General features: G+C 44.5%; 1 protein-coding gene across 2 annotated transcripts in view; it reads right to left on the bottom strand.

The window, feature by feature from the left end:
• The window catches only part of zbtb16a (zinc finger and BTB domain containing 16a), a 192640-nt gene that overhangs the window by 108029 nt on the left and 62111 nt on the right, over window positions 1-22500 (bottom strand). For both annotated transcript variants that reach the window (XM_015976186.3, XM_015976187.3), the window contains exon 3: window positions 6295-6392. In XM_015976186.3, coding sequence (XP_015831672.1) covers window positions 6295-6392 — 98 coding nt within the window. The remainder of the gene's footprint in view (window positions 1-6294; window positions 6393-22500) is intronic.

Genomic DNA, 22500 nt, shown 5'->3' with positions numbered 1-22500 from the left:
AGTTTACAGCTTTGGCTGCAAATGAGCATACCAGAGATAGAGCTGTGTGACACACCACACCATTAATGCACAAGCCACAAAAACCCAAACAAACACCAGAACATTATCACATCGGTGTAGTTACGTTATGCATGGGTAAATCCATGGAAAACCTGTAATCATGGATGAACCTTCGTGGATGTTGATGCATCAAAAGCAGCTTTATTTGTAATACTTTGTTTTGTTCAGTAGAGAGTCTTGCAAAATGCTTAAAAATTGCAGCCATCTGCAACACAAGGCAATTATCACTGTCCCTCAAAACAAAACCACAAACGCCTCAAGAAACCAAGAAGTTTAGCAGCGTGTCAAAACGAAACCCTAACCCTTTGATCACATCGAGCCAAAAGACACATGATCTGTGCTTCACAGTAACATCGGTTTCCTTCTTGAAGCATTAATTCTGAAATTTAAAGTCAAATTTGGCCTAAAAGAAAGTGGAGCGGCAGATATACACTCACTTTAAAGATACCATCTCACCCACATGCATGCACACTGTAAACAGGGGATTAGCACTCGAGCTGTAAAAGCAGTGAGATGGAGAGTTGGTGGTGACTAGAGCAGGCGACTGGAGAGTTCAGGGGCAGTTTTATTGGTAATCCTGTATAATTCTGCAGCGGGTCACTCAGAAAGCATACCAGACTTCTATGCTGAGCAACTTACAAACACAGAAACTAAACAAATGTTGACTTTTGCAGGAATTTCCCAAAGCTGAAGGCAAAAGGCGGGTTGTGCCTTTGGTTGGGTCTTTGTCTTTTAGCAACAACTTTTAATGAAGCATTCAGAATGTAAACTCTGGATGTTGATCTACAACTGATGATCTTCTAGAGTACACCCAATTCAAGATGGCTGCCACAGCTAATCACATTCACCAAAGACAAAAATGGCTACGACTCAGTCAGTTTAACAGCTATTGAGCTATAAAGTGATGTTTTGGTAGTTGAGCGTTAATCACATCTCGTGTTCAGAGCACTAACTGATAACTCCAAGGGAAATGAGTTTGAGAGCACATCTTTTGGAGGAAGGTGCCGTTTTGAAGAGACTGATTTTGATGTGCATCAAGGCGTTTTTATCATTTTCCCATAATAAACCTGCGTAGAGTTTGAGTTATTTATTTCCAGATAAAGCAGCACAAACAAGACTTTCAGAATAAAATAAACAGGTAAAACTGTAAGTTTCCAGACCTGAAACAAGTTCAAGGATTTTTTAATCATAACTCGATCAGCTTTCAAAACGGAGAGTCCATCTTCTGCATCAACTATAAAATAAAAACCCCAAAGGTGCGAGTCAGAGCTCTCCTGAACTCAACCCTCTCCACAGGCGGGCCGGGCCGTGGCTCAGCAAAGGCTGTCAAACATGAAACGTCAGGTGGAGATCAAAACAAAACAAACCTGGCCTGAGACAGAACAAGACAGGAAGACAAAATATAATAGCTGGCAGAAGGTAGACTGTACATACTGTACCCTCAACGGTGGCAGGAAGCCCAGACCGGCAAGCTGCCAAGTCCTCTGTACAACAAGCATGGAGAGACAGACGGACGGACAGACAGACAGACAGAACGTGAGCGACAGAGTGGTGAGCAGAACAGAGGGAGGGAGGAGGTGTCGGCAGCGGCGTCAGAAATGCTCCACATCCACGACATGACGCGCATACCAAGAAGCCTCGCCGCTCTCTCGCTTTATCTCCCCAATATTCTGTCTTATGTGAAGCGAGCTGAAGGATGATGGCGGCGGACGAGTGTGTGTGTGTGTGTGTGTGTGGCGGGGAGGGCGAGGGCTGAAGCTGAGGGTTTGGGGACTCGGCGAAGTGTCTTTACAAAGAGACGTGGTGTCAAACCGAGGATAAACCTTAAGAGTCGAATGGTGTAGGCGGAGGAAGAGAAAAGAAGCAAAAAGTGCAAAAAAAAAGAAGAAAAAACAACAAAAACTATCAAAGAAGCGTTGCCTGAGCGCTGCCTCTTCCCTAACCGCCGACTGTCTCGACAGAAGCGCCTGTGTTGCCTTTTACGCCAGACTAAAGCGGCCGTGAACCAACAGTGATGTGTGTAACCGTGCAGGGTGATGCTATGCATCGAGACAGCCTTGCTTGGAAAGAGGAAAAAAAAAGTTTGTGCACTTGCTGCCACCGAAGCTAAAAATACACTGCCCACTTCCTCCGCTCAGTTGCCTCTTCTCATGGTGGAGTGTGTGGGTCTTCCTAGAGTTTCTTCCATCGGATCTCCTCACAGCTACGAGTCGTCATTAACCTGCGATAAAAAAGGGTTCTGATGTTCTGCAGAGACACGGACCCTACAGGGTCATGCACATGCTGTATTTTCTTGTTGTTTGGATTTACTTTTAGTTACTTAACCTTCAAATCTCAGTTTACCGTTGCTTCCCTCCTCTCGAAAATGCATTTATCATTTTCTCATCTAAAACATGAAGCAACGCAGAAAATTTGCTGACAGTGAGAAAAAACAAAAAATTAGATTTTTTTTGTTGAAATAAGGAAAAATCACTAATCAACACAAATTAAAGGATAAGAATCAAGATTTTATTTAATATATTAGTTTTTTCTTCGACTACGGTCAGTGCATCTTGATGCAATAAAGGGACCTAAATGTGCTTTAAACAGGGCGTATTCTGCAAAGCTCACCTTTAACATCACTTTGTGCTGCCATGCGGGTCTTTAATGCCTCTCTAAACACTCTAAAAATGAAAAAAAAAGTGTCCATCAATTTTTTTCCGTGTTTGGTTTTACGAATTACGTGACTAAAACGAGATGTTTGAGAAAGTTCCCATTTGTGATGTCACAAAAATGGAAATTAGAACAGAACTGCCTCTCACGTGGAAGAGCTGCTACTGAAGGAGCAGTGGCTCTACTCCTAGCCCCTCTTAAAATATTAAATCTTCTCAGGAATGGGTGGGCGGGGCCAGCTCCAGCTTGCAGGATCAAGGACGCCAGATTCCGATTAGAAATTGTTTTGGGGCCAGACAGAGATAATTTCCTCTCTGTCTTACAGTTCCTTGGTCCTCAACCTCTCAGAATCCAATAATGGATGTTAAACTATCCCAATCCGTGCTGATTCGTCCACTCTCTCCTTGATGGCATCCATCTTTTGTGCCAATGAATGAATCTTGGACAAAGTTCCAAACGATTCGTCTCAACAATTATGTGAGTCTGTGATTTCACAGCGCCGTGCAATCCATCTCTGAGCTCGGGGATCAGGCCAATATTCCTCGACAGTTCCTTAATTTTCCGGTAAGCCAGGATGCCTCCAAGGCCGATCAGCAGGAAACCCGACACCAACACCACGAATATCCACACATCTTCAGAGTCCTCCACAGACAGCTGGTCTGTCCCGGAGGGGCATCCGGGAGCCCCTTCTCCCATTCTCATCGTTGAAAACATTTGATCAACCGCGTTGAGACCAATTGACGAGATCCATTTTAGTAAATTTCAGTTTCCAGAAAAAATGCAGAAGCAGCCGTGCACCCAGCACACGGAGACAGACAAAGGGCCTTGAGGATAAGATATGGAGGAGAGGAGAAGAAAAGCGTCTGCACCCTCCAAGAGCCGGCAGAAGAAATGGCTCATTCTGGAAGGTACTAAAAATGTCAAGAATAAACCTGCTGTGAGAGGCCTTCAGTCAAAAGACTTTTATGAATATACTTTGTATTGACCATAGAACTATAATAACTTAAGAGAAAAGTCCTATACACCAGAACACCATTTGAGTGGGGACATGTTTTGCTGATTCACATTTCCAGCTGGAACAAAGCTGCACAAACATACTCTTGAGAGTTGTGCCGAGGTTCGGGGGTTAGGGTTTGCAGTCGCTAACTCCCTGTCTGCACTCACTCCAAAGAAAACTTCCCCTACATGCTTACATTAGCCGCAGTGTGACATTACATGCACAGCAGCTGCCTCAGAGCCAGACATGTCTGAGGAAACATATACTGGGAGGCACGTGTGCAATAAAGTCTCTAAGCATTCACTGTCTGACTTTCTTGCTGCAGCATTTTGTCCGTCTGCTTTGACAAATGATGGTGGTGGGGTGTGTGTGTGTGTGTGTGTGTGTGTGTGGGGGGGGGGGGGGGGGGGGTTGTTGCATGTGTGTGCGGCGGCGATGGCGAAACTGGGCTGTAATTTAAAAATAAACAGTGAATATTTGCTCGGAGCAACTTTTGCTGGTGACACACTGAACCGGTGCGGAGCCAATTCACTGGCACAGCGTGAGTTTGTCATTCATCTTTGTCATAACAGAGCGAGAGTGTCAGCATCAATGTCAGTCAATGTTTAACTGTTGGTGAGATATGAACAAACACATGATCCTAGCAATTATTCTTATCTGCCTACTGGCTGAAGGAGTTTGGGTGGGGTGGGGAGGAGCACTCGAACCACTGAGAGTGTTGAATGCGTTCTTCTGGACCGGTAACGTACCCTACTGGAGTCTATCTTCAAGTGAATATGGAATATTGGATTTGTGGCTTGCAGACGCGCAGAAGGAGTCGTCTGCAGAGTTACTACAGTGAACTCTTTAAAGGGACGTATGACAACTTGTCTTTCTGAAGTTAGAATGTTCTACTGTATGGTTGATCAAATACAAGTTAGTTATCTGCATAAACTCCCTCTCACAGAAGCAGTTTGGGCGGTCTTATTGTTGACATTTTCGTACCTTCCAGACCGAAACAATGACATGTAAGATACAAGCGGCCAAAATAAACTTTCTCCGGAGGGCGTCCGGACTCTCCCTTAGAGATGGGTGAGAAGCTCGGTCATCCGGGAGGGGCTCGGAGTAGATCCACTGCTCCTCCATAACGAGAGGAGCCAGTTAGGGATGCTTGGGCATCTAGTTAGGATGCCTCCTGGACCCCTCCCTGGGGAGGTTTTCCGGGCACGTCCAACTGGAAGAAGACCTAAAGGAAGACCCAGGACACGCTGGAGGGACTACTTCTCATGGTTGGCCAGGGAACGCCTCAGGGTTCCCCTGGAAGAGCAGGTCCAAGTGGCTGAGGAGAGGGAAGTCTGGGCCTCTCTGCTTAGGTTACTGTCCCCGCGACCTGACCCCGGATAAGTGGTCAAAAATGGATGGATGTATAGTACCTTCCATAATGTGTCATATCAGTGCTCTGTTACTGGCCACGCCCACCAATCCCCAGCTCAGGCTGCTATAACCTGCGAAGCTCTGACATCCTGGAGTGGCTCAAAATAGAGCCGCTTCTCCTTCAGCACCTCTCCTGCACATGAGAGGTGGTTCTATTCTCATTTCAAAAAATCCCCATTTGTGACATCACAAATGGGGATTTTTTGAAACAGCTTGTTTTAAGCCCATAATTCCTAAAGCCAAACACGGACAGAAAATGGATGAGCAGTCTGTTTTCATGTTTGGAGTGTTAATAGCCATTTGACAGCACAAAACGATAACATGTCCCCTTTAAAAAGCATAGTGGAAGTGAGTAAAGCAACAACATGTGTGAGTCTATATATATATATATATATATATATACATGTGTGAGTCTTTTTATATCAACCAAGTCCTCTAAATCTGACAGAACACCAACCTTTAGGCACTCACTGGGAAGCAGATTGCATCCTTAGTTTTCAGGCACACTGAAAATAATCCAATATAATAACTTGGGTAAAAATTAAAGTAATTAAATGTCAGATGATGGATGAAAGCCTGCTAGTTTCAAGATTTGACAAAATTGATTAAATAATTTCATATAATTCATAAAATCTTTTTATTTTTGTTTCTGTAACTTAATGAACTACTACCCTTGTATTTCTCTTCAATGTTACCGTGTGTCTCTTCTACTGTTTTAGTTACAACAAACACACGTGTGTAGCGTACCATGACATCGATCATCTAAAAGATTAAAATGAATGTGTCCAAACATTTGGCTCATGACCTCTTTGGCTCAGTATCCTTTACTCAGCTCCGCTTCACAAGGTGGGCGGGGCTGCACCAACAGATTCTGACCTCTCACCTCATTACCTAGTTTTGTGCATGAGTTCGGAAAACCTCTGCTCAGCCAGAGCCGTTTGTTTACACAGCAGAGGAACACATTCATATAAACCATGTCAATAAAAGAAGAATCACTGCAGCGTGTAGCGACTCCTGCGTTTAACACGGTTAGACAATCATAGTATTCATGTCTCTCCTGACAGAAGGTCTGTGTCGCATCGACTGGCTGTGATAAACTCTCCATCGTTTAAAGATTTTGGTCCAGCGGAACATTCGTAGGAACCTGTGTGCGTTTATTTATCTCTTCTTACCTGAATGAGACAGCAAATGCATCCGTAGACGGAGGCTGTCCAGAAAGCTCTTCCCACACAACTCACAGCTGTAGGTCTTCATTCCACTGTGCATTTTTCTGTTGACGAGAAGCAAAACAAACATTTTATCACCAAAGTGCCAACGGTGGAGCGGTTCCTCAAATACCTAATCAGAACTCAAATACGCGTCTGGGTCATCACCAACTCCGACAAGTTTCAAAGATGCTAAAAGCGACATTCTGTAAAATGAAGAGTATTTATTTATTACAGCACGCTGCCAGAAAGATGCAGCAAACAACTTGTGGCTTTACGAGGTGATGAGAAGTCTTATCTGTAATAAATTGTCCATTCCCAAATGGTCAGTCATTAACCTGAACACAGTTTGGGCAAACAAGGTCAGACGAGAGGAAGGGTCAATATTTGATTATGTAGTGGAGGCCTTGAAGGTCAGGTAACTAAATAACAGAGTCTACTCTTACAACCACCTCTATTACAAAATCCTCAAAGACCCCACGGCTCAGTGCAAACTATATTATTCTTGGGAGATATCTGAAAGTACTCTAAAGCAATTAAGGTGACATGAATTGCCAAACAACTGCCACGGCGCCTTAAGCCCTCCGAATGCTTCAAATACTTCATGTTGAGTGGCGCACACGCCCATAATTGTGAGGATCGTTTGTCAAGTTGGTGCGGTTTCAGTCTAATCTTCCACGCAGGTCACCTTTTACACAGCAAAGTTCTGGAGCAGCTCCATAATGATGACGGGGGGGTCAAAAACGTGAAAGGTGGCGTTACGACAATTGTACATGCAAAGAGAGATTCAAGACTTTGGCGAGTGGATGCTTGTGGCTGCCAAAACGAGACACCGTCAAACAGATTTCACGGTTCCCACCACGGAGTCCGGTGGCACAGAGTGATCAGCCAAGGGTATTCCTGGGGAAACAACGTCCTTGATAAGAGATCCGCTCAACTTGGGTGAGATGACAGCCATCCGTCTTAGGAACGCTCAGCAAAGCCTCCAAGGAGGAGGTGGTGCCACTCTCCCCAAAACATGACTGATTGATGTCAGATGTCAAATGCAAATTGATTTACAGCTCTCTGCGCCCCGAGCGAGCGAGAGAGACAGAGGCTGAGTGAGAGAGTAGCGCTTTCTTTGGCAATGGCTGCAGGAGTGGAGCTGTCAGGCTTAATGCTCATTATTATTTCCTGTGTAGCATCCCAGAAACTGGGCGGAGGGCATCATTTAATGACGTTTTAGACAATCCGAAAATTTAAAGCAGGACCCCAAAAGGTGAGGATGACAACTGAAAAGACACTTTGATGGTGTTTCACGTGGAAGTTCACAAAGAAACGTGTAACACTTGCTCCTTTAAAAATGGGATTGGTCACGCCCAGATTCGCACATTGATTGTGAAAATAGCCTTCAGCCGCATTAGCCGCATTAGCCACTGAAAGAAAGTAGGCAGGGAAAAAGCCAGTCCCTTTTACGTCACATGGAAACATGTGCATTCAGAGATGTCGCCCACTCTGACATGTGACTGCCAAAGACTTGATTCAGTGTAAAATGTAACTGTGAATGAACTCTGAAGAGAACGGAACTTTTTGCTATCGGTCTTTCAAGCTAACCGCCAATCTTAGCATAGCTAGGATGAAAATGTATTGCTTCTCCGATTTCCATATTTCTATGCATAAATAACAAATAAATTGGTCAAAAAATGCTGTAAAAATCAAAAAGAGTGGGAGAAAATGGCCCAGAGAGGTAATAATGCCAAAGCTAGAGCACCTACCCTGTTCTGTTGCTTTCAGCGTCGAAGGACTTTCCTAATTTAAGAAAATCATGTGTTTATTTAAGAACTTCACACAATGCAAAGGAATCTAAGTTTAAATAAATGTGCACCACTAGTGTCATCCAGCACCAGTCAAACATCTATTTGCACAAGTCAGTAGTGACGGACTCACAGCTACATGTATGCAGGTTTACTGACAAAATGCCACTTCCACACAGGAATTCCTCAATCATGTTGCATCAGAAGACCGCTCTAGTGTGCTTCCTGTGATGGATGGAGTCGTGTTGAGGGTAGATAAAAAACCCATCAGTGGTTACTTCTAGTAAATGTGAAATCATCCACACAGATGACACCACCAATTGAGCAAAGCTGCAGAGCCACATTTTTTTTCTTTCTTTTAAAAAGGGTCATACGTGATCTACCGACGTTCACGCCGATAAGAGGAAAACACACGTAAGTGGCAAGCTGCGACACACACACAACACAAAGACTTTCAAAAGCCTTTTGTGGGCTTCCTCAATCTGACCATTGTGCCCCCCAGACAGAGGCCTGATAAGGCGTGGATAGACTTACTACGGGCACTCAAAGTGGAACCAGTGCCATGGTTTTTTCCACCTTAAATGTAGAGCTGATGAGCAGAGAGGTGTGTGTGTGTGTGTGTGTGTGTGTGTGTGTGTGTGTGTGTGTGTGTGTGTGTTTCTACTCAATGAAACAGCACATTACTTGGTGTTGAACAGAATGGAGCTGCCCCTCCTGAAGTGGTCCAGGACGGTTTCTAACCTACAGGAGGCTCTCCTAGCCTTTGGTCCAGATGGCAGAGGTTATAATTAGTTATAATAAAGTTGTAATAAAATGGCTAATATGTTTAATAATGATCAAATCTACCACAAATGAATCATGATTATTTGCATTAGAGAAGATTAACCAGTTTGTATTGATTCACCAGAAAAGTGCAATCAGCCCTTTAGCTTTGTTTGTTCAGGCAACCACTTTCAAAAAAGCCAGAAAATGCTTTTCATAAAATGCGTAAGCGAGTTTTCCCCACAAGATTCGCAACGCACCCCGTCCCCTGAGAAGACCCAAATGAGCAGCGACAGCGTTGCACAAAAGCCGGGCTTACTCTGCAATTTTCCGACCGTTTTGGGACGATTTTCCTCTTGTGCGAGAATCTTTGAGGTCAGAGTGAGTTGTGCGTCGTGTAGTAAACAGAGGGTAAGGAAAGACGTTCGTGCATTCACAAGAATATCAAACGTGCTTGGTATTTTGTTCGTCCCTTGTGAAAGAGTCGCACTGTTGAAGCAGCGTTGCATCTTGGCTCCACGGGCATTTTCGTCTTCGTAACAAATGTTTCCTTTCATGTTGAAACTTTTCTCCACACATGATGACAAGGATCGTCAAGAGAACGTGTTTTCTGTGTTGGTGTAAAATTAAGCAGATTCCAAATGATTGTTTACTTCCTTCTTTTGTCTTCCTTTTCCAAACCCCATAAACACCTGCAAGTCCTCTACGGCAAGCCTGAAGGACAACAGACGTGTTAATAGCACGTTTTTTAGACTCAAAGGTCCAATGTGTCACGTAAAAATGACTATTTTTAGCACATTTTCAGGTCTGACGTGCTGCTACCAGACGTACAGCGTGAGCTGTGAGGTTGCATCTGGGTCGTACAGGGTGAGAACACGACTCGTGAGCTCTGCTCTGCGAGGAAGTCAAACAGTTTGAGATGGCGCTGAATGCTATGGGTGAAAAAGTTGCACACCCGGCTTAAGGTGGCACAGAGAGGCCATGCCACTGGAAATTAGCAAGATCACACATGAATTCAGAATTCACGTGATAAAAATCAAGGAGAAAGACATCATCCTGAATAAACGTGTGGTTTATTTTCTGTTTTTTTCCTTCGGCCAGGGACGTTTCACAGCTAATGCATTTGTTATTTCACTAGTTCAGTAACAGGAAATCTGTACGTCTTATTTTGAAAATTGACGGGTGTTTTACACCAGTTTGGGGTTTGATTTCCAGCTCCTGCACTGTGAGCCCTGCTGCCCTCTGTTTATCGATGCACAAGTAGGACAATGGGAATATGCCATTAAATGTTGTATGAGAGTGAGCTAAAAGGTGTTTAGAGGTTTGTTATTTGTTCAAAAAGCAGCAAAATAATGTGTGTGACAAAGGGAAGCAATAAAGGTGTGTGTATTATAGCTTTAGATGTTTCCAAACTCACCTGGTCTCTTGGCTCGTGAGTCTGTTTAGCAAACTGAAGCCCTTGGATGAGGTTATAAAGTATTAGTAGTTTAGTTTATATAGACCATGTTTTAAACACACTTTTCTAGAAAACGGCTTGGTAATGGTCCACGTCGTGTGTGTGTGTGTGTGTGTGTGTGTGTGTGTGTGTGTGTGTGTGTGTGTGTGTGTGTGTGTGTCAGGTGGGAGGGAGGGACGGTGATTTGAAACAGACTGACTGTAGCCATTAAGGAAGTTCTCATAAAACTCTTCCAGGCCTTTAACTCAGTTAATAATCAACTTAGTCCAACAGTCACTTTTGACAACGGCAATAAATTTTAAATTTATGTCAACGAAACATATGCTGATCACCTTGTGTGGTGCGCTTCCTCGTGAAAAGCAGCCCGACCAAGGGCTGTTGAGACGTCACGTGTGTGTTTTTGAAATGTGAGACAATTATGGGCCTGTGTTATTGAGCTGTAACAGCTTGCTTTGTGTAATTCTCACGTTTGTTTCTTCTGTCATACCGCCGCCGGACCTGGTTGGCCGTATATCATCACTGGTGGTGCGTTCGCTAAAGACCCACGCCTCCCAAAACAAGAATAAACAACAGAAATCAGATCCGTGCCTGAGATGGCTTGAGGTCATCCAGATGTCACACATCAGCTTCGACAGAAGCGGTTTAGCTGAATCCCATAAAATAAAACTACTTGACTGAGATGCATCATGAGATCCTCAGCATCTGACAAACATCTCATATGAATGCTGGATGACTGTTTGAGACATTTAGTAAAAGGAAATAAGCTCATCTCACAAATTAGCCGACAGCTCAGCATCAAACACCAGTTTCATCTCCTTTTTTAGGTCAAATCTGAAGAGAACGACTTTCCAGTGTTTCACTGAGCACTTTCAGTGTTTTGACTTGCCCACACATTTCATGAGATCAACCAATAACTATGACAGTTACTGTAGTTGTGATCAAAACTACAAATAAAAGCAACAGTTAGAATAAGTTAGCATTTAGCAAACGGTGAAATGGACGGTTAAGAGTGTAATGGTGGTGCCGATTCAGGTCATATTGGAAGAAAGCTCCTTGAGTGGGAGCACAATGTGAACGAGTCCATAAATGTAAAGACTTTTGACAAAAACAACAGTTTCCACATGTTAAAACTGCTCGTGATCACTTTCTACCTGTGAATGTTGGACTTTTGGCAGATTTTCTAACCATTCCATTAAATGAGGGAATTCCTGAGACTAGAACAACAAAGCTGCTGTTCAAATCAGCTTATTTACCAGTTCATGAATAGTCATATGAAAGCAAATAAATTCATTTATATTGTTATATTGTTTTGTTGTGAAGCTGATCAATGATTGCTCTGACTGGCTCTAAATCAGCTAAATGCAGCTTTTTTCTGTTTACTAAGATCCGTTAACTGTGTCGTCATCTTAAATGATGTAGACACCAAAATCCAATAAGTTGCAGATTACAGATGATTTAATTTAGCAGTTTTTATTAAAGTCCACGTAGAAGATCGTGAGATATTTTGCGAGCGAGCACACGCTGACCGAGGAAAATGCATTATTGCCTGTGGTGATGAAGTCATGAAATGGCTTCCAGCGTTCCGCTTCCAGACTGTAATAACAGCTATACACTAGTGCACTCATGAAACAATTATGTCAGAACACGTGTGTGAGCTGCGTTTTGAAGCTTGAATGGATGCAGAGAGTCGCTGGGGACAATTAGCACGAGCGCTAAGCTGCAATAAGGCAGGTCAAGCATTCCATTACAAACATGGCTCCAGGAAAAGACTTTAAAAATGATCCGTGGTGTCGGTCCTAAAAGGTGTCCCAGAAATAAGAGTCTGGCTGTGACATGGCGAAGCCATTCGGGGGTGAAAGCACACTGTGGGCCAAGGCCATTGGCTCGCCGTCACGGTGAACAAAGCTGAAATGATGCACGAGGCAGTTCGGTGACACTTGGGTGGCTGATCCTAATGCAGCCGTAAGTGGCGCAGTGCGCCGCCGCCACCTCTTATTTTGGTTGTCTGACTGAAAAAGCCAGAGAGGAGGTAAAAGGGGACTTTTCCCACGTCCATTAGAGGAGAGACCATGCCAGTAAAACAAACAGCAAAATAGAGGACGGGATATTTAAGAAATGAGTAAGAAGTGTGATCAGGAAGGGAATAAAAGAACATCAACAGAGTTAGCGCTGTGGTTTTGGTTGGTTCTCCTCTAAAGAACGGGTTTGTGTACCGATGTGTGGTTCTTAACATTTGCATGAAGCCTTTGTGTCTGAAGGAGGTGAAAGCTGCTTCCCTTCTGTCATTTCATCCCTGGCTTCTCCGATCCCATCAACTTCCCATCCCACCTCTCTGTCTGCGTTCAGTCAAAATGTATCAGGCAGCCTGGCGTAACACCGCTCGGCGTGGGCTGTTTATCCTCAGTCCTCCTGCACATATCAATGACTCGGCTCCTGTTGCCCCCCCCCCCTCAGTCTGGGAGACGTTCATATAAATTCAAGCCACACACGCAAACGCCGAGGCACTCGTGTCGAGCATAGATGAGTAGCAGGGCACGAAGGAGACAGAAGAATGGGAAGAGAGAGTACGCTGTCTGTCATCCTCATTGTGTTATTTATAATATCGCAGACATCACCACCCCCACATCTGCCCTGGGGGTGTCTCAAGAGCAAAAACAGCTAAACCACACCGTCTGTTTGTGTAAAAACAATAAAAATAACCTGACATCAGTGAACAGAAACAACAAACCGCCTCAGTGCTCGCCGTCTCCGGATTGTCACTTCAACGCTGGAGATCAGCATTTTAGTGGTGGGGAGACGGATTATTTCTTTGATCTGTGCGGTTTTGATACTGAATATGAATTTGCTGTCAGTGATAAAAATAATGATTTTCAGCTGTTTCGCTAAAACCCATAAGTCATGTCAGGGTAAGACCTCGAGAGGCCAAACCTACATGTGTCTCTGCACATGTTCAATAACACCTGTTGCTACTGTGGAGAAAAGCTGCCTCTGCTCTCCAGAGCAAGAAGCATAAAACCAGTAACTCACTGGATTGTAACTCTGATGAGTGGCGTCGATCAGAGGGTTCACAATGGTTCTTAGAGTCCTCGAGGGAATCACACGGCCAATGGAGTTTAGAAAATTTGACCAAAACATGCCAGATGAATCTCCTCCTACTGACTGGCACCTGGAACGTGTCTCGAGCCCGTTTCACTTTAGTTCCCATGACTCACCGAGTACAAAAACCGGACCCAGTTTGGGAATCTTGAGCCCAATTACACAGCAGGATTTTTAAATAATCAAACAATTCTCAAAGCAAAGCGACCCACACATGGTCCACGAAGCGCTTTCACCCAGACTTTCCCCGCTACCACGAGAAATCTCACAAGATAAAACGAGACTTTGGAGTAAACAAATATGGCAGAAGAGGAGGGTGCTGCGCCCTCGCTTCCTGATTGGCTAAGAAGTCAAATTCAACAGGCAGCACGTTCATTTGTCCCCAAAATTAGACAAGCCAACGTGTCTCAAGGTCCAGATTTATGCTCAAAATCGTCCCGATGTCCTTCCAAGTTGACCGGAGCGCTCGTAACACACCACAAAACCGAGGATTATTTGAGATTATCTTTACAGCTTAATGGTAAACGCATAGCCTGGCTATATAAGTGAATACATAGTCCGGCCACAACCTCAGCGGTTGACTGTCAAACTGTCTCCGCATGCTATTGGACACCAAACAAAGTGGCGTTCTCACCTGTACAAAAGCCAGTAGACAGGGCCGTCCACCACACACCGTCAAAGAAGACGCACACACATCCTTTTTCTACATAAAGGATTTAAGTGGGAAAGAAAAGCCCAAGCCTACATAGTCCAACGCTGACGCCAAAGCCGTTTCAAACAAGCCATGGCCATGTTTGTTTAGCTAAGTCGCATCATCCCGCCCACCAAGCTGATAAGAGCGCTGCGATTGGGACGCCACACGACTGGTCGGGCCTGCTGAGGCTCCACTGGGGCGTGGCTAGACCAACCAATGCAAGTTTCAACCAATGCAGACGGACTTTAGAGTGACAAAACACAAAGCAGACAAACACAAAGTGACAAATAATAAAAAAAATACAAATCTAACATGAGAAAAACTAACTGTTTCTATTCCACAGCCTCACTCTCACAAAAGAGGAAGGAAGTTTGATGGTTTGGGCAAATAAAGGAAAAACACAACTAGGAGGCTAACCTCCGCATTTAAACAGCAAATATCTTAAGGCTGTGCAGCCGCCAGAGTCACCAAACCATCACCATGTTCCCGTTGCATTAACAGTCACAGTGCAACATGTGATGTGTAGACGCAGCTCAACAGCAGCGACTGCAATGAGAAGATAAGTAAAGCCTTGTCAAGCTTCACAAATGATCTTAAACATCATTTTATCCACTGAAGTCTTCATGAACGGCTGCTGTGAATGTAAGGGCTATTTACCCTGCCTTTTAACGCCATTCCCTTAATAAGCATTGTCACCTTAAACAAAGCACTTCTGCTGCCTGGTCCATAAGATTACTGTCAGTTGAAACTTGCTTTTAGGTCCCAACTGCTCTCGTGTCATGCACGTTTCAGCAGTTAGAGCTTTGCTCTTCGTTTAGGTGGATTTTTATGTTTCTGTCCCTCACATGGATGTTTGAAATCCATCTTGTAAGGCATCATAAATCAGCTAACTGCCCTCACTACAGTTAAACTTTACGTAAAGGTAAAAAATTTACCAAAAATACTGACAAGAATGAATCCACAGACTGAAAGAGATTAAGCTACGGTGTAGCTTCAGCTGCAGCCATCGGTGTAAGCACTCACCTTCTTTATGAATGAACATTTGAACTAATTGCTATGCCTTAACGCACGTCCGCTGCACAAATGCAGTTAAAGAAACCTTGTTTGCACGTAGGAGATCGATAACTAGGAGCTTCTAATTGTGCTTCCAAGGCAGGATGACTGTTTCAACCTAATCCCGGTTAGAAGCCAGGATTCCCCAAGCTTAGAAAGCAGGATTCACTCTTTAATGCCCCCAGTGTTACTCAGAAAGCCATTTCAACCTCTCTTCTACAGTTCCACTCGATGCAAAGTGCTTTTCTCCTTTGACAAAGTCATTTTATTCAATAAGAAGTGACGATGAGCAGAGAACATGACCTAGAGGTTGCAATTCAAATCCACAGGCGAGAAGGACATGTTTTATATGAAAAAGAAAAAGAAAAGACACTTAAAAAATAACAGCGTTGCATTCAAGCTCCAAGTGGTCCAAGTAAAAAGTGGTGTGGCTCTTTCTGAGCCAAACAAACCAAATTAGAAAGGTGAATGTCATCTAGTAGGTGATAAGAGTAGCTTGGACGTAACGGCCTTGCGTGTCTGGAATGGATGCATGACGCCCGCTGCCTTTCCTGCAAGAGTTCAACTGAGAAATCCAGCTTAAGAAGTTCATAAAATCTAGAAAAACGTTGTGAAATTTTTTTGGCAAACTTGTTTATTTCATTAGACACCCATAGATAGTACTTTACCTGGATATCTGTAAAGAACCGAGTTTGAGCGGCTTTAGTGACCAACCGAGTACCTGAACTTGGGTGTGTCCTTGAACAAGGCCGGGTGCAAGGAGGGTCCCACCGTCATAAGAATAAAAACTAGATCATTTTAGATTAACATCACACGTCTCCTATCATGCTTACATTTTAAACTTAGTACAAAATGTTTAATTTACAGCTGAACCTCATTCTCCTCAGCCAAAAGTACTAGTTAGTAATGTACTTTTTATGTTACATTGCAGTTACGGTGATAAAACATGTTTAAAGATCTTCAGATAAGAAAAACAAGCCTTGTGTGAAGATTCTTGTTTTTGTTTCAGTAACCGCACAAAGCAAGTTTCTACTTGTTGTGCAGCAAATAACCTAAAATATCTCAAAAGCGTTCCCTCAGATCGTCACATTCTTCAGATCTGAGAGAGAGAAGTAGCTGAAGAGTTTCATGTGTAATATGTGTGTGGTATGTAAACTTGTGTCATTAAATGACGGAAAAGTGATTCCAATATTTTCCGATATAACATTTTAATGTCCATATTGGTCGTTAGACGATAATATCGGACATCTCAAAAAATAACCTGATTCATCACTCTTAGCCAAAATGCATGCAGGTTTTGGGCAGTCACAGCATGGAAATGCAGAGCATCACACAGGTACGCAGTTCCCTGCAGCGTCTCCCTCTGGTCATGATATAAATGACGGTGTGCACGTAGTCAGGCAGCCTGGTTAAATACGGATTAAAGGGACGGGGAGAAGATAACTTCACACTGGGGTTTGCAAAGTTTGCAACAGAAAGTAGAAGCTTGTTTTTTTTATTTTATTTTGCCTGCAAATAATCTGACAGCTTCCCAGCCTTTTATTCCCCCTCGTTTCACCCAGACCCAGAGACCCTTCCACTCGAGTGTTGGAGCCGTGGGAACAAAAAGGGCATGTAAGATCACATGTAGAAGGTATCTCTGTTAAAGCCCGTCTCTGAGACAAACACCAGCCCCGCTTCTCCTTTGGTTCGTGCATCAAAAGACCCCGCCGACTGAAAATAGCACGTCAACATCTCTGTTTCTTCCTGTTGTTCCTTCCTTTCTTGTTTTTATTCTCAACAATGCTGCCACTTTGCTAGATTCCTGTTTCTTGTGCCTCCTGCTTTCTTGATCTGTGCGAGGTTACAGCGCGTCGAGTGAAACTGCTGTGTGTGTGTGTGTGTGTGTGTGTGTGTGTGCGCTGTAGGAGAGCTTTGGTGGTCTATAAAAAGCAGCCAGACAAAGTCTTCCCTCTCTACTCATGTATTATGCATTGGCATCACCTTCCATCAATCGGCAGAAAAACCTCAAAGATGTCTAACTTTAGCTTCACTCTGAAAGCCGAACGCCGGAGCAGCTGTGCTACTTTGACTGGCTCAGTCGAGCAAGGCACCTGTTACATCAGTAAAAGCTGCATTTCGCAACAAGACCGATGACAGCAACCTGTATGATGGAGGCGCTATGGCAGAAAAAACAGCACTTAAGTGCAGATAGCTCGGAGAAAGAGTTGAGATGAAATAAGACGACACTAGGCTGACTCTCGTGGAGGATTTTTGTCTGGTATTACCAATGGGGTTCATGTTGGAACGGCGTCAACAGTTTAAGAAAGTATTCCAGGATTTCTACAGGAAGGAACCTGAAAGGATTTGTGCAAAGCCCCCATGTGGTCAGGGTGTCATGGAGGCCAGGCCTGCAGCAGGTTGGCAAACAGCTGTAGGTCAGCATGACAGGTCAGTGGACGAGCATGCTAAGGCGGGTTTATATTAACAGTCCCAAGTCACTTCTTAGCCAAGACGACCTGCTGGATATTAGTCACTGAATGTGTTTTAATCTTTAACACCTCTTAACCACAAATAACTTTTATTTTTGTTCAACCTTAAAAATCAGCAGCTATCAATGGTTTCTAGAGGATTGTAGCAATAAAAAGAGATGATAAAATATAAAGTTTTATGGCCGCATGACTCATTGAACAAAGTTGCTAAACCCCCAAAAGCATTTAACTCAAGGACACAACAGCAGAGTGCTCCGTCCGGGCCGGGATCAAACCCGCAACCCTCTCATTACTGGACAGCCCGATCTACCTCCGGAGCTACTGCTGCCCATAAAGGTCATCGGAGGAGGGGGAGGCAGAAACAATCTGCTTGATATGCAAACATCTAGCCTCTGATTGGCTGACAGCAACACAACTCTTCATCTGCCTCTGTTCGCTCTAACCCATCGTTCATGTTTTATCTCCACAAATAACATAAGTCTGATGAGTTTCGCCATGTTGTGGGGATGCTAATGCTAACTGTTAGCTTCTACCAGCTGGAACATGCTCTGCTCTCTCCTGGACACAAAATCAGCAACAGCTTTCCACAGTTGTAATCTAAGATGGGTGAGTCCAGGACTGCTGAAGTTACTGTGTGATGCAGATCTGAGTGGCGTTTACGACACGAGCGTTTCCTCGCCTGTTTATGTTAGGCGGCTAACACAGGAGGAAGGATAGACGGCTGTTTTCATGTTCAGCATGCATGTGGAACTCAGAGTGAGCAATCGTATTTGAACAAGAACAAGCATTATGCATGTGTCTGTAAAAAGGGTCAAAATACAAAACAAGAGAAAAAGCAGCCAAAGTCCAAAGACTAAGATTCGTCCTCAAAACAGACACGCGGAAACTACAGAAAAATGTGTTAAATTCAATGATTCCACTGACTGACCCGATTATTTTAAACATGATGAAAACGAATAAACATGACATGTTATTGCTGCAGCATCATGTCAGCTCCAGCCGACCAGATGTCGATGTTCATGGAAACGCTGGCACGCTGTCAGGGTTTCGCTGAAAGCCCGGTTTGGGCTTCATAACAGATCAGGGTAAACACTGTTGTTTGTCTGGAACCAGACAAAGACCTTGTGATTTTAAGGTTTGGCGGCCAGAGTGGACCAGCTGACGAGGTGATTATTTCTGGTATTTGCATGCAGCTCTTGCACTATTATGCAACCCCCTCCCCAGGGATTGGGTTACTGTACGGGGCTCCTAATGCAGGAAGAATCCCATTGTGCGTGGAAAACAGGAGGACCGGCCAGTGTGTGTTTGTGGGAAACATTCAGTGAGAGCTCCGTGTGTTTGTGCTGAGGGAAATAAGAGGATTTCAAAAAGCAGGTAAGGTTCTGGAGGCTTGTTTCTGACACTGGAGATGGCCCCAGGCAGGCTGTTTTGATGCGTCTGACCTCACAAATGTGTGGCTGTGTGCTTGTGTGCTGGCTTGGGGGAGGTTCAAGTGGCAGCAGTGGCACCGAGCCACGTGCACCGTCATTCGCTGCACGTCCACCTTCCAAGAGCTGCACAGCACCCACGGGCGTCCCAAGCAGCCCTGGCTGCCGCTCCGAGGGGCTGCAGTAAACAAGTAGCTCTCAGTTCCACAGGAGTGTGTCTGTAGGAAGGGCGGGCCTTGTGATACTCTGCTGTGTTCTGCACACACGCACACACGCACACACACACACACGCACGCACACACACACACACACACGCACGCACACACGCACACACACACACACACACGCACACACACACACACGCGCACACGCACGCACGCACGCACGCACACACACACACACGCGCACGCACACGCACGCACGCACGCACGCACGCACGCGCGCGCACGCACGCACGCACGCACGCACGCACGCACACACACACACACGCACACACACACACACGCACGCGCACGCACACGCACACACACACACACACACACACACACACACACACACACACACACACACACACACACAGCATGAGCTTGCTTTCTTTCAGGTGGCCACAGAGTGCTTCCACTCTGATGAGCAGGTTGTGCACATAAAGGTTTTATCTGCAGGTAGTTGTTTTTTCTAACGCCGTGCTGGAAAATGAAAACATCAGAAGAAATATTTAGTCGTAACAAAAACAACGTGCGACAGGCTGATCTGCAGACATCAGGGCTTTATGATGCCACTCAGTTGCTTTGGTGCACGTTTTTGTTACTTAAGTTAAAACCAAGCTTACTCACTTTTTTCAACACATCTCTGGTATAGATAAATGCCTTCTGTGGGGAAAAAAAGCTCTTGCGCTCCTGTTTCAGGAAGTAGAGGTGAGCCGGAGGAGTACGGAGTAGAAGACGGCAGATTTAGGAGTCTCCGATCCAGATAACATCTCGCCTCTGACCGGCTAACAGCAACGTGACTCCACCACTGACTCGGTTTGCTCTCCAACGTTGATGTTTCATCTCCACAGATAGCACAAGCCTGGAGGAGTTCTGCTGTGTGGCGGAGGTGCTAATGCTAATGGTTAGCTTCTACCAGTCACTGAGACTGTTTTCATGTTTCAAATGAAAATCAAGAGTGACGAATTTTGATTAGAAATAAGATAAAAACTGTTTTGTCGCTGACCTTCAACTTTTATTTTAGGACAATATAATCTCCAAAATACTAATTGCAGCTGTAATCTGTCCCTGTAATCTGCATCCAATGGGTGTAAATCCCATGATCAGTTCTACATAATTGATTGTACCCGAGTAATTCCCTCCAGTTTTCCCTCTTTTCCCCAAAACCTTGAAACAAAATGAACGACGTGTTCACCTTGCAGGAGAAGATTTGTGTTAATCACGACTTCCTGGAGTCAGACCTAGCTCGGAGGAAATGCAACACAACGCAGCGTGACAATCAGTCCCATCTCTGACAGCCCCACTTGATGTTCCCTGCAGGTTCCTAAGCCTAACTTTGGGAATCATGAGTGGATATTACATAAGGAGAGCTTCTTATTTGTACCTGACGTGTCTTCTTTGGTGAAACTCTTCAGAGTCAGCCTCTGACCTCAAACATGTCGTCTGTGTTTGAACGTGCTGCCTGTGATCGTACCTTCATGTCTGCACCACGCTGAAGCAGTGAAACCTTTAGCCAGTGAGAGTGACAGCTGAGCAGCAGCCTGTGAAAGGAGTGGGCGGCCAGTGCCAAGAATTCCTGTCGAGTTGAATCAGTGCCTGCCCGGCGGAGGGTCATTTAAAAGTTTGGGTTTGTGTGTGAACTATATCTAATAACAGAGCCCTGTGTGCTGCTCCGATTATTTCTGTCTGACTCTTTTGTGTTCGCGTAGGCAGGACTTGTGAAAGGAGCAGGAAAGGTGAGCAGGGGAGTGACACACCCAAAGTGGTCGGACTGGTCAGGATTTCAGCAGGAAAACTTGCAGCTTGGGTCATGAGCGCGTTTCTGTAGATGAAAGATGTCCTTTTTTCCCATTCTCATGTTCTCATGTCAGCTTTGCGTTTGTGTTTGAACAGAACGGTCACTCACCCCTCGTCCTGAACCCCCTTTAGCACCAGTTTAAAGACGCCATACACATCTGACACCCCTGTTTCAGTAGGTCAAACTTGGAGGAGTGGGAGGCGGAAAATGACAGGATTCAGTCTTAATCTTTAACATCTCGCCTCTGATTGGCTAACAGCAACGCGCCTCTTCTGCTGCCTCCATTTGTTTATTGTTTTCTTGGATAAAAGGTGAAACGTTGATGTTTTATCTCCACAAACAACACAAGCCTGAATGTGTTCCGCCATGTTTTAGACGGTTAGCTGCTACGAGCAGAGACAGCCCTCCCAAATCGCATGCAAAGGTGGGCGGGGCCACAAATGCTAGCTTTACAGTGTGACATAGATCTGTGTGGCCTTTTTTGACCCAAGTGTTTCCCTGTCTATCATCTTTCTGGAGCCAGTGGCGGCACCAGGGGGGCACTAGGGGGGCGCTATAGCTACCCCTGGATTAGTCAATGCACCCCCAAGTAAATGTTAGATCATTTATTTTTTACAATTTAATTTTAATCTGTGTGGATGTGATAATATTTAACATACAAAACAAAAATAATCAGTAAATTATCAAATGGATAGTAAAAACTTAAACCAAAACAGGAAATTGATGTTAACCTTTGACCTAATTTTCCACCTGTGAACGAGTGAAAGGTAGCGCTAGCGGTAAGATGGATCGGTTTTTGTTACCCACATTTCCACGGGTTCAGTCAGGAACGAATGAATGTTTGGAAGTGATCTCAGACCCACAAACACCTACGGATCTGGATGAAGAGAGTCAACCGTCAACCGCCGCAGCAGCCCAGGGTTTAGCCGCTGGAAATGCTAACGCTAACGTTAGCTAACCTTGCAACACTATAGATGGTTTTCTGTGTGGCTGTATGTGTTTATGATTTCATGGAAAAGTCAGCGATTGTTCATATGTTTATGGTGTGTATTAATGATTGTTTCAGGTGTTGTTGAGGTGTTGTGCACGCATGTGTGTCTGCTAGTGTTGGAGGTGTTTTAGAGAACAATAGGCACGCATGACCACTTCCTTCATAGCACCCTCAATAAAAAGACGAGCTCCTTCATAGCACCCGCAGAAAAACATTCTGGAGCCGCCACTGTCCGGGGCAAATGCCGAACTTATGGCTAAAAGACTATTTTCACGTTCAGCATGCATGTGAAACTGAGCTTAACCGATTGTATTTCAAAAAAGAACACGTATTATACATTTTTCTGTGAATTTACACTCAAAATAAACTTCTTTAATAAGCGTTCATGCCCTAGACGATCCCATTAAAGACTCGACGCAGGAGTGT

Source organism: Nothobranchius furzeri, chromosome 10, assembly GCF_043380555.1.
Source record: "Nothobranchius furzeri strain GRZ-AD chromosome 10, NfurGRZ-RIMD1, whole genome shotgun sequence".
NCBI classification, from domain to species: Eukaryota; Metazoa; Chordata; class Actinopteri; order Cyprinodontiformes; family Nothobranchiidae; genus Nothobranchius; species Nothobranchius furzeri.
This window is presented reverse-complemented; position numbering and strand designations above follow the sequence as displayed.